General features: G+C 36.6%; 1 protein-coding gene across 1 annotated transcript; it reads right to left on the bottom strand.

Moving 5' to 3' along the window:
* Window positions 1-13,663: 13,663 nt before the first annotated feature.
* Window positions 13,664-17,648, bottom strand: LOC110879501 (calcium uniporter protein 4, mitochondrial). The gene is made up of 2 exons (XM_022127969.2): window positions 17,097-17,648; window positions 13,664-14,345 (listed from the first exon to the last, which is right to left on the bottom strand). The coding sequence occupies exons 1-2, from the start codon at window positions 17,574-17,576 to the stop codon at window positions 13,866-13,868; spliced, it is 960 nt and encodes a 319-aa protein (XP_021983661.1). The 5' UTR covers window positions 17,577-17,648; the 3' UTR covers window positions 13,664-13,865.
* Between the last annotated feature and the right edge of the window lie 760 nt (window positions 17,649-18,408).

The following is an 18,408-nucleotide window of genomic DNA, read 5'->3' on the forward strand; positions in this document are numbered from 1 at the left end:
GCAGCTGTTCTGCATCTGATCAGCCCACGCAGCCCGCGTAAGGAAGCCCAGGCAGCTCATGCGGCCCGCCTGCAACTCCAAAACAGCAGAACAGCTTTGATAAATGGCAGAAATGGTCCCCGAGAGCTTTTAAGGTCACTTTAGGCACGTTCAAGGCCCGTTAACCTCGTTTTAAGGCCCCACTAGGATGATTAAACATAGGGGACATGAAACATGTTTAAAAACATGTCGGATGTCGGTTCGTTTGGCCGTACGGTCACGTTGCGCGTCTAATTACGACGAAACACGAACGGACGCTAAAAACGATCCAAAAATACGCGACGAGAGGAATTTTATCATGCCACACACTAAAAAAAAATATTTTAGTGCTTACATAAATTTTTGGGTGTCCGGGGATATTCAGAACGCGAGATATGCGCAAAAGTGCAAACTTGTGCACTTTTTGACACTTTTAGTCCCTGCATGACATAAAAGTTTATTTTTGCGCACCAAACACCTCTAATCCTATATCTAAGCTATATAAAGGATGAATATGGTATATTTAACTTATGAACATATTCTGGAAGGTCCGTTACCATACGATTCGACCTCCTTTTGCAGTTTGACGCAATTAGTCCCTTAAATGCGCAAAGTAGCGCGAAATGCCGATTAATGATATCTCAGCCTTCCATGGCCCATAATAATCATTCTCAAGCATATATTTAAATATTACTCTGCTCCCGTTTGCTTAAATGGTCACCGAATGGCGTAGATTCAAAAGTTGACGCTTTAGGCCCCTCTATTGTGCAAACTTGCGCATTTCATCATTTATTAACATTGAAGCCTCATCTAATCTATATTAGGCATCCTTGATAGTATTATTAAACATCACGATGCTTCGGGTTTGCTAAAAGGCCATTCAGAGGTATAATTAAACATATTGACGCTTTTAGTCCCTCTAACTTGCAAAGTTGCGCGTAACTCTACTTATAGGCATAAAAACCTTAGTTGGCCATTACTTGGCATTCCCGAGAGTATAATTAAATATCATGAAGCTCCCGGTTTGTTAAAAGGTCACTCAGATGTTAGAATTAACATGTTGACGCTTTTAACCCTTCATTGCGCAAACTTTCAATTAATTACGCAAACGGCTACACTTTATTATCAAGTGGCACATTTGTGAACATCACCATCGTGAGAGGTTATTTAAAAATTTATTTTAGGTATGCTAACACTTCTAGTCCTTTCAAAATCAAAGTTTTCGATTTTTCGAAAAAATTAGTCCCTAAACTTCGCTGTTTGACTTCATCAGGGTTCATTACACGTGTCAATACATCATTGGACGTGATTTTACGGGGTGTTACAGAAGATGTGTGCGGCTGCAGTTTGAAGGCGGTGGTGGTGGTTGGACGGTGGAGGAGGTGGTGGCGGATGGTTGTGGTGGTGGTGGTAGATGAAGACAGAGAGAGAGAGAGAGGAGTGTTGTGTGTGTGTTGTGTATGTTGTGAAATGGTTTTGTAGAAGTAAAAAAAACAAACACTCTTCTCCTTACAGACTGCAGACCTTTGGTCCACCTCTTCTCTTGTAGATGCCTGCAGATGTGGTCCGCAGACTGCAGACCTTTTGTATCTGAAAAAACAAACACCACCTTAGTTACTTCTATTAATTTATTTATCATTTAATTATTTAGATACATTTTAGTAATTCAAATAAATAAATTAAAAGAAAAAATAGATGATGATGTGTAAAATGTAAGGATATGAAAGGATGTTTGTATGGTTATCGGTGAAATTGATGTTTTTAAGGACTTATTATAAGACCACCCGTAGTGGGGCATTATTTTTGAAAAAAAGCCAAAAAAAACGCTCCCACCCCATTACATAGGGCATTATGGGGCATTATTTTTCAAAAAAAATGGGTTAGGCGTGTTTATTAAAACGTCACTATTGGATTGTCATGGGTTGACTGGGTTTTGACTGGCCAATGAGAAATTAGTTTGGTTTTGTTTTTTTTTTGTTTAATGATTGAAAGGGGCATTATTTGGTTATTATTCCCACTACGCCACTTTTGTAATAACGCCCCATGCTGACTGGACTGCCACGTGTCAGATAATGTCCCATGGTGGCTGGTGGGGGCATTATTTTTCTTAACCACTACACATGGTCTAAGAATTTATAAGAATATAATAAGTAGGCTACGCAGCTAAAGGCACGCCCAAAGTATGCAACTTTTCTTTGTTGGGTGGGTTGCATTAAACAGGGATATGGTAGATCTAAAAGAAAAAAGACGCTTGGGAAGATTTATATGACATGTGTCAATGTTTTTGTGAGATGATGTGTATATTCTGAAAAATGTCTTCATTGATACAATAAAGTCGATTTTATATTTCACTAAATCTTTTTGTTTGTTTCTTTTAATATTAAGAAAAGAAATATAATGTGGGGATGAAATTGTTAAACGGAAGTCCACATTTAGGTGGCCTTTCAAAATCCATAACCAAACATGGTACCAATGTTTGCAACCAGTAACGAATTTTCATTCTTATTAATTTGTAATATACTGATGTGACATTAATTAGTACTGTATTTGAAAGTTTTTAATATATTCGAAAGTTTTTTAAAATAAAAGCAAGATATAAGTATGGTAGAAAGCTTATGCAGTTGGATTATTAGTGTTATCTTGAGAGGGTGAGATAAGTTTTAGGGGTCATTAAGTCAAGGGTTTGATTTTATAAAAGGGTTTTTTCTTATATTTATTGGGTTTCCTTCTAAATTGTTGTATAGACATTATTGCGTAACGAAGATGGATATGATCGGTGGTTCTGCTTGTGTCACGATTATACTCCAGTGGTTCGTCAATGATTCAAATTTACTGTTAAAAAAAAATAGTGTTATGTTCGAGGTTATGGTTATGGTTCTGGGCTAACTTTTTTATAATGATTAATTGATAAAACTCTTAATTTCTGTAAAATGTACACTTTAAAGCATTTCATATTTATTTTAAGTTTTACAAAAACTTTTATTATGAACATTACAGATTATATTAAGTTTATGGGCTTGAAAGTTATAAAAAATGTGATTATTTCTTTTTATAACATTTGTAGTATTATTAATCATAAACTTATATTATAATCAATTATAATATTTTTTTAAGAGTTAATTACTGTTTTCGTCCCTGAGGTTTGTAAAAAATAACGGTTTCAGTCCATTAGTTTAAAAATTGCGATTTCAGTCCATTAGTTTCATTTTCGTAACCATTTCAGTCCACTAACTTAACTCCATCCATTTATTTTGTTAACTTTGAGTTAACTAACTAATTCAGGGACGGTTTGCGTCAGTTTTAGAAACACAGGGACTTAAGTGTAAACTCTAAAACATTAAAACAAAAAAATAGTAAATTCCAAAAAATCAAACAAATTCCAAAAAATTCTAAAAAATAATAAAAATTCTAAAAAATCATAAAAATTCTAAAAAATCCAAAAAATCCGTTTCGGCGCGAACTGTTTCGACCCGAACCGTTTCGAGCTGAACCGTCCGTACCGTTTCGACCCGAACCGTTTCGAGCTGAACCGTTTCGACGCGAACCGTTTCGACCAGTACCGTTTCGAGCCGAACCGTTTCGACCCGTACCGTTTCGAAGCCGAACCGTTTCGAGCTGAACCGTCCGTACCGTTTCGACCCGAACCGTTTCGAGCTGAACCGTTTCGACGCGAACCGTTTCGACCAGTACCGTTTCGAGCCGAACCGTTTCGACCCGTACCGTTTCGAAGCCGAACTGTTTCGAGCTGAACCGTTTCGAACCGAACCGTTTCGACCCGTACTGTTTCGAAGCCGTACCGTTTCAAGCCGTACCGTTTCGAACCGAACCGTGCCGTTTCGAACCGAACCCTTTCGAGCTGAACTGTTTCGAACCGAACCGTGCCGTATCGAACCGAACCGTTTCGAGCTGAACCGTTTCAATCCGAACCGTTTCGAGCTGTACCGTTTTGACGCGAACCGTGCCGTATCGAACCGTACCGGTTCGGCTTCGAAACAGTTCGCGTCGAAATGGTTCGCGTCGAAACGGTTCGCGTCCAAAGGGTTCGGTTCGAAACGGTTCACATCGAAACGGTACGGTTCGAAACGGTATAGCTCGAAACGGCTCAGTTCGAAACGGTTCAGCTCGAAACGGTTCGGTTCGATACAGCACGGTTCGGTTCGAAACGGTTCAGCTCGAAAGGGTTCGGTTCGAAATGGTACGGCTTGAAACGGTTCGGCTTCGAAACGGTACGGGTCGAAACAGTTCGGTTCGAAACGGTTCAGCTCGAAACGGTTCGGCTTCAAAACGGTACGGGTCGAAACGGTTCGGCTCGAAACGGTACGGGTCGAAACGGTTCGTGTCGAAACGGTTCGGACGGTTCAGCTTGAAACGGTTCAGCTCGAAACGGTTCGGGTCGAAGTGGTACGGGTCGAAACGGTTCGCGTCGAAATGGTTCAGCTCGAAACGGTTCGGGTTCGAAACAGTTCGCGCCGAAACGGATTTTTTGGATTTTTTAGAAGTTTTTAGAATTTTATTATTTTTTAGAATTTTTTGGAATTTGTTTGGTTTTTTTGGAATTTACTATTTTTTTTGTTTTAATGTTTTAGAGTTTACACTTAAGTCCCTGTGTTTCTAAAACTGACGCAAACCGTCCCTGAATTAGTTAGTTAACTCAAAGTTAACAAAATAAATGGATGGAGTTAAGTTAGTGGACTGAAATGGTTACGAAAATGAAACTAATGGACTGAAATCGCAATTTTTAAACTAATGGACTGAAACCGTTATTTTTAACAAACCTCAGGGACGAAAACAGTAATTAACTCTTTTTTTAATTTTGATCTATACATATACAAAGTTACTGGATCAAGCTACTATCTGCCTTATATTAAAATTTCAGACTTTATCATAAAACCTGATCAATTGCACTCTTTACTTAAAAAATAAATAAATAAAAAAAACTAGTTTTTGCTAAAATGATTTGAAAATTCGGAATTGTTATATCAAATCTGATAAGGTATTCAGATATTTATAAATAGAGATACATCTGATACACCTATTCAGATATTTATAAATAGAGATACTTAGTATCTTCATACTATTTTAACATTTAGAGAAAAATGCAATTTGCGTCCCTGTGGTATGTCCCAAACATCAACTTGAGCCCCTAAAAACAATTTTTTGCATTCTGAGCCCCTGTGGTATTCATTTCATAACAGTATGAGTCCCTGCCGTCAGTCTTCCGTCAGTTTGACCGTTTGCCAGTTGTGAAAAGTCCATAATACCCCCACCCTTTAATATCTACACTTAAAGCAGCTCTCAACTCCCAATATCATCATCATCAACAACTCGCTCTCAACTCCCAATATCATCATCATCAACAGCTCTCCTCTCCCAACTCCCAAGATCATCATCATCATCTTCATCGAAGAGATCAACAGATCATCTTCATCATCTTCATCGAACATCGAACAGATCAGGTTCATCTTCATCCTCATATTGGTCATTCGATGTGTTTATGTGTTTATATTGTGAAAAAACAGAGCGATGATTCTGGGTTTGATTTTGGGTTCCATTCGATGATTTTGGGTTACATTCGATGATTTGGGTTGATTTTGAAAAAACAGAGGGTTGATTTCATTCGATGTGTTTATGTGTTTATATTGTGAAAAAACAGAGCGTTGATTTTGGGTTTGATTTTGGGTTCCATTCGATGTTTTTGGGTTTGATTTTGGGTTCCATTCGATGATTTTGGGTTGATTTTGAAAAACAGAGGGTTGATTTTGGGTTCCTCATTTTGAATGTGTTTGAATGTGTTATTTGGGTAACAGTTATTGATTCGATGTGTTCCTCATTTTGATTGAATGTGTTCCTCATTTTGATTCGATGATAACAGTTATTTGGGTATGGATTTTTGGGTATGATTTGAATGTGTTATTTGCGGTTAGGGTTTAGGGTTGAATGGATTTTTGGTTTGATTCTTGTGGGTTTAGGGTTGAATGGATTTTTTGGTTTGATTCTTGTTCAAAATGCATCAAAACAGAGTGTTGGTTTGAATGGATTAGGGTTTAGGGTAGCAATGTGTTTTGGTTTGAATGTGTTTTGTTTTGTTGTACAGAATGTGTTTTGGTTTGAATGTGTTTAGGGTTTAGGGTATCAACTGAGTATTACGAACTGATCGGATGTACAGAATGTGTTTTGGTTTGAATGTGTTTAGGGTTTAGGGTATCAACAGAATGTGTTTTGGTTTGGTTTGTACAGATTCTTGTGGGTTTAGGGTTGAATGGATTTTTGGTTTGATTTTTGTTGTACAGAATGTGTTTGGGTTTAGGGTTGAATGGATTTTTGGTTTGATTTTTGTTGTACAGAATGTGTTTTGGTTTGAATGTGTTTTGGTTTGAATGTGTTTTGTTGTACAGAATGGCTGCGGATGTAAAGATACGCAAAACACCAACTACGAAGGCGAGAACACTTGACAACCTCCTAGAAGATGGCGCGGTGCACATAAGGAAGTGATTGATATGAATGAATACAACCCCAGTGGCAGATACGTAATTAGCGAGCTCTGGAATTTCATATCTACCACTTGGGTTATATTCATTCATATGAATGAATATAATTAGCGAGCTCTGTAATTTCATATCTACCACTTGGGTTATATTCATTCATATGAATGAATATAACCCCAGTGGCAGATATGTAATTAGCGAGCTCTGAAATTTCATATCTGCCACTGGGGTTATATTCATTCATATCTGCTACATTCCGAAGTGCACCCGTCAGTAAAGATCCACAATTGCTTGTGGATCTTTGACGTTTTGTCTCTGTATTGTATGTTTCGGTCTTTTGTTATCGAGTCTGTACGTTACGGTCTTTTGTTATCGAGTCTGTACGTTACGGTCTTTTGTTATCGAGAATTTTATTATGAATGAATATAACCCAATTGCTTGTGGATCTTTGATATATATAGGATACATTTAATTATTATATTGCATTTATTTAAAAAGAGTTAATTATTAGATTGCATTTTTTTTTAAAAATAAAAGAGTTAATTTAATTTGAATTATTAGATTTCTTAAGAAAAAAGCAAAAAATGAATTTAGGGGCTCAAGTTGATATTTCACTCATACCATAGGGACGCAAAGTGTTATTAATATATGTCAAAAGACGGTCTTACCCCTGCCTCAAACAGTCAAACTGACGACAGGGACTCAAAGTGTTATGAATTTATAAGGTCAGGGGCTCAAACATCTAAAAATTTAATTTAGGGGCTCAGGTTGATGTCTAGGACATACCACAGGGACGCAAATTGCATTTTCCTCTAAGATTTATTAGAATAACCAGTAGCGTTTAAAAATAAACGGTAGGGAGTAGGACAGGGGCGGACCCACCCGTTGCCCAAGGTGGACAGCCGCGCCCCTTAAAAAAACAGTGTATATTTTAGGTAAAAAACCCGACCACACTCATTTGAAAATATTGTTGAACATCTGATCCGCACCCCAACAAATAATTGTTATGTCCGCCACTGATTAGGACTGAACATACATAAGAGTCAGAAAATAAAAATCCTCTTAGTTAAATAAGGTTGATATTTGAAGACACTAACTAAAAGACAATTAAAGGGTACATATATTCTGCTTAAATCTTGGTTTTTCGTTTTTGTTCTTGTAAACTTTTATTTAACCGTGACAAAACTGAAATTCATTCAATCCTGTAAGAAGATTATAAATTATTCTGTTGATTTTAAGTATATCATGTTTTCACAATATTTACAAGAAAATAGTGTTAATGTGGGCTATAGCCCTATTGGTAGAGGTTATCTTTCTTATAAGGGAGGTCTTGGTTTCAATCTCAAGCTTGGTGTAGTTTAGAATTTATTTGGTGTAATTTAAAGGTGTAAGCTTGGCATTTAAAAAAGAGTAAATTACAAAAATTGTCCTTTATGTATGCTATTTATTGCAAATTGTGTCCTTTATCTTCAATATATACAAGAAACGTACTTGATGTTTGCAAACCGTTGCAAGTTATGTCCTTTAGTCTTAACTCAGTTATTTTTTATGGTTAAATCTGACCTAGTATACCCCACATAAGGGTATTTTAGTCATTTACTAAAAAAGTATTTTAATAACTCTAAAAAATTAAAACAAAATTAATTACATATTATATAATATATATAACACACTCTCTCTCTCTAAAACATATACACACTCTCTCTCTAAAACACAGACCTACCCTCACCACCACCTCCGGCGACTTGCCACCACCACCTCCCACTCCTGCACAATCAATTTTCAACATCAATGCAAATGCATCCCAAACTTATCAAGTATCTCACCTAAAATCTACACAATCGCAAAAAGCAGTTACTAATTCCATACAACTGGAAGCCAAGAACATCACCGATCTGAATTCAAAATCAACTAAATAAAACATCGCATGGAACAATACACACATCATATCCGATATCGTCATCGTCACCGATCTCCGCCACCACACACCACCTGTTATCACCATTCAAACCATACACCCACATCTACCCCCACCACCGTCACCGGAAAGAAGGAAAATAAGAAACATGAGGGGATCCAAAAGAATCTGAGATGAACAAGAACAGGGGGACATGATCTTACCAGAGTTTTGTTGTTTACCGTCGCACCACCGCCGCCGTGCTCGCCGCTGCCGTCGTCTCCCCCTCTCTCTCACCTGCCACCACAGCCACACACCACCTGCTCCTTTATTTGGTCTGCGGATAACCAAAAATTACAGATGGTGAATCGCCGGAATTTAGTTTGAAGATGGGGCAGTGGTAGCGGTTTGGTTGCGTGTGTCAAAGACAGAGAGGGGTAGAGAAATAGTGGTGCAGTGTTGGGGGTGCACTGAACTAGAAGGCGGGGATCTTAACCGGAGGACGGGGGAGATCTGAACCGGAGGACGGCGGCTAGGGTTCCGATCCGAGAGAGAGAAAGAGAGAGAGGAGGGGTGGGTGTGGGTGTGGGAGTTCTTGGTCGCCGGAGTTAGGCGGTGGTGTTTCACCGGAGAAGAAGACCAGTTGGTGGAGTGGTAGGTGGGTGGTGGGGGTGGTGGTTGTGGTAGGGTAGTCAGAGAGAAAGAAGAAGAATGGGGTTTGTTTATATATATGTGTTTTATCTGTGTATATATTTATAAATATACATGTAGAATATTTTTTTAAAACATTAATATTTTATTTAGGGTAAAATGACTAAAATACCCTTATGTGAGGTCCACTTAGTCAAATTTAACCATAAAAACTAACTGAGTTTGGGTTAAAGGACATAACTTGCAAAGGTTTGCAAACATCGAGTACGTTTATTGTATATATTGAAGATAAATAACACAATTTGCAATAAGTAGAATACATAAAGGACGATTTTTGTAATTTACTCTTTAAAAAAGAGAAAAAAAGAAGAGAGTAAACTACAATTTGTGTACCTGTGGTTAACAACGAATGACACGGTTAGTCCCTATTTGTCAATATTGAAAAATCCGGTCCCCGTGGTTGTCGATTTAATCAATAAAGTCTCGGATGTTAAATGAACATTTAAATTTCAGTGAAAAGACCAAAATACCCCCACAATTTATTTACAATATGAGTCCCTCCTATAAAATTGATATATTCTCTCCAAATTCAAATCTTTTAACTAATCGAACAATTAACCACCAAAATCAACAAATGAACCACCAAAATCATCTAACTAACACCTCAAATTAACAGATTAACACATTGTGTATGCAACTGACTTGTGCAGTTTACTAATGTTTAAACAAACATCAAACTTCCAAACATCAAATATCAAATATCCAACATCAAACATCCTGCAATTAACTGTTATTCTATGACTCCTTAATGGACTGTTATTCTATGGTTTGTAATTTGGCTGCGCAATTGACCTTAAAACATACTATATGCAATTTGACTTTTACATGATCCTGCAACACTATGTGCAGTTGACCTCAAAAACATACTATGCAAAATGATCCTGCAACTAATGTGCAGATAATATAGAGGATCATAACAGTCCTTCATATTTAGCTTAATCATAACAGTTTTGTAACTATGCAACACGATCCTGCACTATGTAACATGATCCTATAACTAATCATAACAGTCATGTATATCGAACCTTAATTTTATTGTGCAGTTGACCATGATCATAACAGTCCTGCATGTTAAACCTAAATCCTAATGTGCAGTCGATTGTGATCATAACAGTCCTGCATATTGTTGTACCTATACCTATAATCAAACATCAAAACATCAAACAACAAAACTATGATCCTATAACTAACATCAAAACAATCCTGCACCGTGTCCCTAATAATTAACATCAAGCATCAAACCTCAAATGTACAGTTGATCCTACAACTAATGTGCAACATGATCCTAATATCCAGTTGATCCTAAACATCTGCAAATGAACCTAAATCCTAATGTGCAGTTGACTGCGCAAACATGTCAAACAGAGCATGCAAATGAACCTAAATCCGAATGTGCACTATGATCCTAACTATATGCATCTGCAATTCATCCTATAACTAACTTCAAACTCAATCAATCTTCACTGCACTTTATGCATCTGCAATTGATCTTACATCAATTAAATACCCACTATTTTACCACATTCAAACAAATGTCAATCATACTTCATCCGGATAATATTAACACTATTCATTGTTAACAATTACATGCCAAAAATGGGTAACCTTGATCATTGACGTTAAAACCTAAAAAATGATCAGACAAAAAAAAAAAACCATTAAATTGTTCTACTTAGGTTATAATTAATTAAGCATCATTAATATGTGCAAAAAACCACCACCAACTTCAACTTAATCAACCCGATCAACGTCACGTCCCCTGTCAAACCTAACCTCCGCATTTGCACTGCCCAGAAACCACATCACGATACGGATTTGCAAACGTAGATGATGGGTGGTGGTTTGCTCCCTGAACCCGGCTAAAATTTCACGTAAAACAAACCACATTTGAGATTTACTACAAGACCTGTATCACATTTATATGTTTTTTAAGTAAAATTATCATAATGTCATACCTGTAACAAGCTCGGTATCGATGATTATGTCAAACTGCAACATTTTCGATATGATCGAAGTATGTTCTTGAATGCTAGAGGTATGATCGGAGTATGTTCTTGACGACGACAGATGTTTTTTGGGTGATAGGGAGTATTATGATTATTAATCAAGAAGACTGGGGATTTAAATGGTGTGAAGGTGTGACTTTTTGGTGAAATGACCGAAAAATCTTTCACATCGTTATGTATTATAACGGCAGGGTTATGTATGTTAGTGGGAAGGGCTTTAGTGATTTAAATCAACAACCACATTAGATTGTTCAATTTTGCCCAATAGGAACTTAAAGTGTAAGTCACAATTAACCACAAAGACTCGAGTTGTAGTTTACTAGAAGAAAAAGAAAATATAGGATAGAATATAGATTTGTAGTGTACGAGGTTAATATTATTATACTCTACTTGATTAAATAGACTAAAAAAACTTATATTACATTTATATTGTAGTAATATATTAGGTTAACGATGCAAAATAACATGTTAATTTTTTTTTTTATATTATAACCGATTTGATATACCATAAGATTTTCGTATTGAAACGAAACTATATTGTTATATGAATCTTGAAAAAGCAAACTACCCCACACACATCTACCACAATTATTGTGAAGTCTCTTTCAGGTCTACCATGTTTGGAAGGCATATTAAAATAACTTTTTTTATAAATTATTGTTCCAAAGAATAAAAAGACTTGCACAAACATATCAAAAGTAGATATAGTTTTTTGGGAGTTTACTTATGTTGGATAAAGATTCTATACAAGTAGCTTTGTCGTATAAAACGTACGAAAGGTATGAAAAGGTAAAAATATTTGTTTCCATTTTCGTAATTATTTTACTTGTAATTACCCTACAGAATTAAAATTACCCACAAAATCATTTGTACAGTAATTATGATACTCTACAAAATTACCCTAAAAGTATGAAAAGGTAAAAAAACGTGTTTCCATTTTCGTAATTATTTTACTTGTAATTACCCTACAGAATTAAAATTACCCACAAGATCATTTGTAGAGTAATTATGATACTCTACAAAATTACCCTAAAAGATTAAAATTACTCTACAATATCAAAATTACCTTACAAAATCATTTGTAGACTAATTATGATGATCTACAAAATTACCCTACAAGATCAAAATTATCCTACTAGATAAAATTACCCTACCGGATCAAAATTACCCTACAAAGTCATTTTACAAAATTACCCTACAAAATCATTTGTAGGCTAATTTTGATAATTACTCTACGAGTAAATAATTACGAAAATGTCACCGCGTTTTTTTAGCTTTTCATATGTTTTGTACGATAAGGCTATTTGTATTTGATCTTTTGCCTACTTATTTTTAAAAGTTACAATTACATTTTAACCCTTTATATTAAACTCAAATTGGTACCTGTAGATTTAGCTTCATCTTACATGTGCATATAAAAATAAAACCTGTGTCTAATTGTATTTTTTTTTCATGTATGTTTTGGTCCGATTACCTATGTGCATATAAAACCTGTGTCTAATTGTATTTTTTTTTCATGTATGTTTTGGTCCGATTACCTAACAATTTTATGTATACCGGCTAGCATTATATCTTAGTAATGCTCTTCACTTGCACACGTTGGTATACATATAGGGTTTCCGAAAGAAAAGATAACATTTCTAGTGGTTTTGAGAGGTAAGTTCTATGTAAAAATAATACTTTATGTATATATAGAGGAAGTGTTTAACATGGAATCAGTTTAACGTAAAGAATTGCGAGAATCTTATAACCTATAAAGCCCCTTTTACATAGTGCATGACATATATAGTGGGAGAGACACTGAAACAGTTATATGATCACATAAATTGTCTTATGTATTCTAGTTAAAGTAACATGTTTAAGAATTTATAGAATGCTTACGGTCCTTAATTATAACTGATTATGCACCGAAACTTCCTCATATATCATATCAGTTTTTACACCGTACTACAAAGCTGTGTATAAAAGTAATTGTTTTGTCGTCTCCTAGTGCTTTGCATTGTGTTGTGTTGTGTTGTGTTGAGTATGGGATTAGCATGGTAAATTGGGTCGGTAAGGGGTTTTGGGTCAATACAGGTTCGTAGCAAAATGAGTACTATACGGGTCAACGAGCTATTTTGAAAAAAAGTGTCAGATTTAATTCGGGTGAAAACGGGTTGTTTTCAAAATGGAGGAAGATTGAAATAAGTCATTTAGAACAAGTACCAAAATAGGTTCACCCGCTATTTTTTTATGGTGGCTAGCGGCGAGAGTACATGTGGCTGTGGTGGCGGTGACACTTTTGAGAGGTAAGTTCTACGTAAAATTAATACTTGGTGTGGTGGCGGTGGGTGGTGGAGGCGGCGGTATTGTCAATTAAATGTGAAAGATGTGTCAAAATATTAACCTAAGTTATGAGAGTGTTTGTAGGTATTGCTGATGTGTCAAAATATTAACCTAAGTTTTAAAATGATGTTAGATCAATTTTAGCAAAATCTCACACCAATACACCATAGCTTTTGTGGCCCAATTCTGGATACTTACCTTAGAGCCCATTTATGTCTGGGCTATAAATAAATAGATTATGGTGGATCTAAATCCATTAAGAACATCCTCCTCTTTTCTTGGGCTAACTAAGTTAACCGATATATATTCTATCAACATAAGCCCTTTATACAATAAGCACATGTCAAAAGCTTTGGTTTAGTCCTACTACTCAGAAAAGGAGAGATAAGACTCACATCTAACTATTCACGTCCCAAGCTCATGTCAAAGGCATACGTTAGAGTTTTCTCCACGATTCAAACCTTGAAAACCGGATATGCCCGAGACCCGTGTGGGATAAAAGGCTTCACAAAGCTCGTTATATTTTCGAAGATCAAAACCGTACGCTTCCATAAGCTTTCTCTGCTTTGTCTTGAACCGGCGTTGGAAGTAGCCTTCAAACGTGGGTTCTTTTGATGTCTTGATGAAAAACATGTAGGCGAGTGCGAAGTGAAAAGATGTGACAAAGAAGCATATAGGCTCCATTACATCCCAACTAAGTTCCCAAAATGTAAGCCTCATAAATGCGAGTGTTTGTATGACTAGAAAACCTAGACCGCAATAGAGCTCTCCACGAACTTGAGATAGTGATTTCTGATCGATGAATGACTTTTGCCTTTCGAGTTCTTCAAGTTGTTGCTTCCTTGGGTCATTTGGATTAATGGTTATAGATTGTGATATCAATTCCTCCATTGATTTTGCTAACTGTAACATTTAATTTGGCACAAACAAGATAAATGGTATACACATTAAATAGGGATATGTGAGTGGTATACACATGTATATTTGATCTTCCTTAGAAACGTGTTATTTAAAGGTTTTCACTATTTCCATACCCTTATATCTTATTCACATATCCTTTTTTACTCACTCTCTCTATATATCTATGTATATACAGAGAGAGAGAGAGAGAGAGAGAGAGAGGAGAGATGTGTCAATATAAACTCCCTATTTAAATTGTTTAATGACAAATGGCCAAATTTTGATATTTTTGATAAATGAGTTAGTTGCTACTTAGTCATTTTACTCACTTGAATTTGCAAAATAGTAAAAGCTCTCCAATTGTTTTGTCATGATTTTGCTATTGAAGTTGCTACCGGTCAAGATAGCAACTTCATCTTTGCTTATCATATGTCGCTCCTCTAGAGGACGACTTCAATAAGCACGCATATGTCACTCTAAGTAACACGTGTGTATTATGTCACTAAACAGTTGGATGTCGTTTATTCCAACGACATCTAACTGCTTAGTTAAGTTGCCAGGAGCGACATATGACAAGCAAAAGTAAAGTCGCTATTTCGACCAACGACTTCAATAACAAAATGACAAAAGAACACTCTTCTTCGTCGTTTGGCGAAACTCAAGAGAGTACGGTAACATGGCTGGCTTGATGTAGCCATTTGGGGTAGCCGTTGGGGGTGGCGGTTAGATATGGTAACTCAATTTTTTTTTTTAAAAAAGTTACATTTTTTACCTATAAATACTCACCAACCTCAAACGAAAAAGTCGAAAATGGTGCATTGGACCGAAGAGGAGGAAATAGTACTAGTGACATCGATTGTGGACGCACAACGTACCCTACAACAAGGTCAAACCGCGTATTGGGGGCGAGCGTTCCAACAATACCAACAACACGTTGGGAACACGCATTACAACTTAAACGCGTGTCAACACAAATGGCATGAGCTCAAACCGAGGTTGGGTCGGTTTAAAGTTTGTTTCGACCGTTTCCCTGCGGGCGACTTGACCTACTACGATCGAGTGGATATCGCGAAGATCGAGTACAGGCACGACGGGAATACGGAGTTTAAGTGGGTTCCCCACTTTAATATTTACCGTACTTTGTAATTTTTTTTAAGGATTTAATAAGTTGATTTTTTTATTTTTTAGGATTTATAAGGGAAAAGATCAAATAAGAAGTTAATTTTCGCTAGGAAGGATAGGAAACCATAGGATTATGAAATGTGCCAAATTTTAAAATAAAGATAAATGATATTTTAGTCAATCCAACTCCTTCTTCTTCCTTTTTCAAAACCCAGTAACTTCAAAACCCACCATTTTCAAAACCCATCATCTTCAACTATTTCTTCACTTTCTATCTCAATAATCACTACATTATAGTGCGATTCATCACCAATCAATGATTCAAAACCCGATCAACGTGTTCTTCAGCTTTTTTTTGAAGAAAACCCAGTTTAATTTCATAAAAAAATCTCGTTTTTTCCGGTGATTTTGGAGATAATCACTCGATTCGTTCGATTCGAGCGTTGATAAGTGTTTCTATCATTCAAATTTCGTTTTCACGATCTGGGTTTTTGATTTAGTCATTGCGTTTTACGATCTTTGCGGGGGTCCGGGGGCGGCAGCCCCTGGTAGCGGGGTCCCAGGGGCGGCAGCCCCTGGCGGGGTCCAAGGGGCATTTCGAAGACAGTAATTCGTAGACAATTCAGACAGTTCACAGTGACAGATAGTTTTATGTGTCCATTGCGTTTTAGAAATAAGAGAGTTTTATGTGGTTTCTGGCTATTGCGTTTTAGAAAAAAACACATTTTTAAGTGTTTTTAGTCATTGCGTTTTAGGTAAAACACATTTTTTAGGTGTTTTCAGTCCATTGCGTTTTAGAATGAGTCATTTTTAAGTGTTTTCTGGCCATTGCGTTTTACAAATAAGACATTTCTTTGTGTTTTTGGTGCATTGCGTTTTAGGTAAAACATCTTTTTATGTGTTTTTTGTGCATTGCGTTTTAGGTAAAACATCTTTTTATGTGTTTTTGGTGCATTGCATTTTAGGTAAAACACATTTTTATGTGTTTTCTGGCCATTGCGTTTTACAAATAAGTCATTTCTTTGTGTTTTTTGTGCATTGCGTTTTAGAAAAATGTCATTTTTTAGGTTTTTTTTTCATTGCGTTTTACGTAACTGGTGGTTTTTCTATTGCGTTTTACGCAACTGGCTTTTATTTTTTTTTAAATATAGCAATAGTATACTCGTTTTAAAGATAAAAAAACGCTCGTTTTTTTGGTGCAATTTTTATAAAAAAATAATATCCTATAAAAGAGTTATTAACATTTAAAAAATGGGGGGGGGGGAATTGGAGGAGAGAGAAACTATTGGCTTGGATTGACTAGAATGCACTTGAACAAACTCACGCGGCTCTTTTCTTTCTTTCAATTTCCCTGATTTAATCTTAGCCCTTGATTAACTTAATGGATGGTTAAGATCACTTCCTAGCCTTCCTAGCCTTCCTAGCCAAATAAACGTTCTATTGTATCTCCACCTTTAATAAGTATGTTGTTTTATTTTTTTGGATTTATTAAGTGGATTTTTTATATTTTAGGATTGTCAATTATATAAGTTTTTTTAAATTAATATAAGTTATGTTTTTTATATAATTGTCAACTAAAAAAAACACACTCTTGTACCCTAATGACATATTGAAGGTGGGATATTATACTACCTGATCGGGACGGAGAAACACAATGTTTCCCAACACAATCACATCTCCACCTTCATCCAACAATTTGGAGAGCTCTAAGCCTTGCTCAAGATCAGTACAAGTGCCAGTGCAGATGGTTACAAACTCCGAGTAACTAATCGAGTTCCTCGGAATCCGTCTCAACACCATTCTCACATTCTCTAACTGCAAAAACCTCAGAATCTTCCTTATATCCTTCACGGACATACCCATAGACTCCAATGGACGCTCTGTGGTCGGAAACGGAAACACCTCCGGCAGGTTCATTGTGGATGACTGATTGAGTTTTGTCCGGTGAAGGAACCGCCGGAAGAATCCGACGTCAGTGGTGGGGGAGGGATTCTGCGTCGGTGACGTCAGCAACTGGCGATGGATAGACGATTTGGTGGCGGCTAATGGTTTACTGATCGCCGGAGGTTGATGTTTAAGGAGACGGTTTGCTATGGTTCTCCGGAGCGCCATTGCTGACGTGGCGAGGTAGGAGTAGAAGGTGGTGGTGTGATGCAGGTTGCAGAAGGAGCGGTGGATGGTCCAATTTTATAGTGTTCAAGACTGCAAAGAATTGCGAGATATTCGAATTTATCATATACTATTTCGGTTAATGTTCAAGACTGCAAAGAATCGCGAAATATTCGAATTTATCATATACCATATCGAACCGAATATTCTGATACTCTCACACTGGGATTTATGCTTCCAAATAAAAACATGATGAATCTTCAAAATTCAAATAAATACTAGAATGTTAACTAAATCGGATCAAATTGTTAAAATAAAAATAGTATATTGCTTGATTTAACTAAAAAGTGAAAAGTTTGAAACTGCTCGGTTTAACTACAAAATAAAATAAAATAAAAATGAATTGATTGGTTGCAGTTGGGGACTCCATCTCCCATTCTCCCCTCATGCCTGTTGAGGAAACACTAGTTCATACGGATACCTTGGCCTAGGTTTGACAAGTTGGAAACTTATGATCAGTGGCGAAGCTTGAATTTTTCGGCCGGGGAGGCGAAAACCTATATACCAAAAAATTTCTATAGAATCGGGGGGGGGGGGGGGGGGGGCGAAAACGTATATGCCCACAAATTTCTATACGAAAACTACATATATAACACTACTGAGCGAAAAATTCGGGGGGGGGCGGGCGCCCCTCCCCGCCCCTCTTATCCTTCGCCCCTGCTTATGATCACCAAGGGTTCTCAATGATGGTTTAATCAACAAAAGTGAAACATGGTTAGGCTCTACATGAGAAGGAGAGGTTGGGAGGTTCTTCTCGTAACCACCCAGTGGTGGA

The sequence above is a fragment of the Helianthus annuus genome, chromosome 9 (genome assembly GCF_002127325.2).
Source record: "Helianthus annuus cultivar XRQ/B chromosome 9, HanXRQr2.0-SUNRISE, whole genome shotgun sequence".
Taxonomy (NCBI): domain Eukaryota; kingdom Viridiplantae; phylum Streptophyta; class Magnoliopsida; order Asterales; family Asteraceae; genus Helianthus; species Helianthus annuus.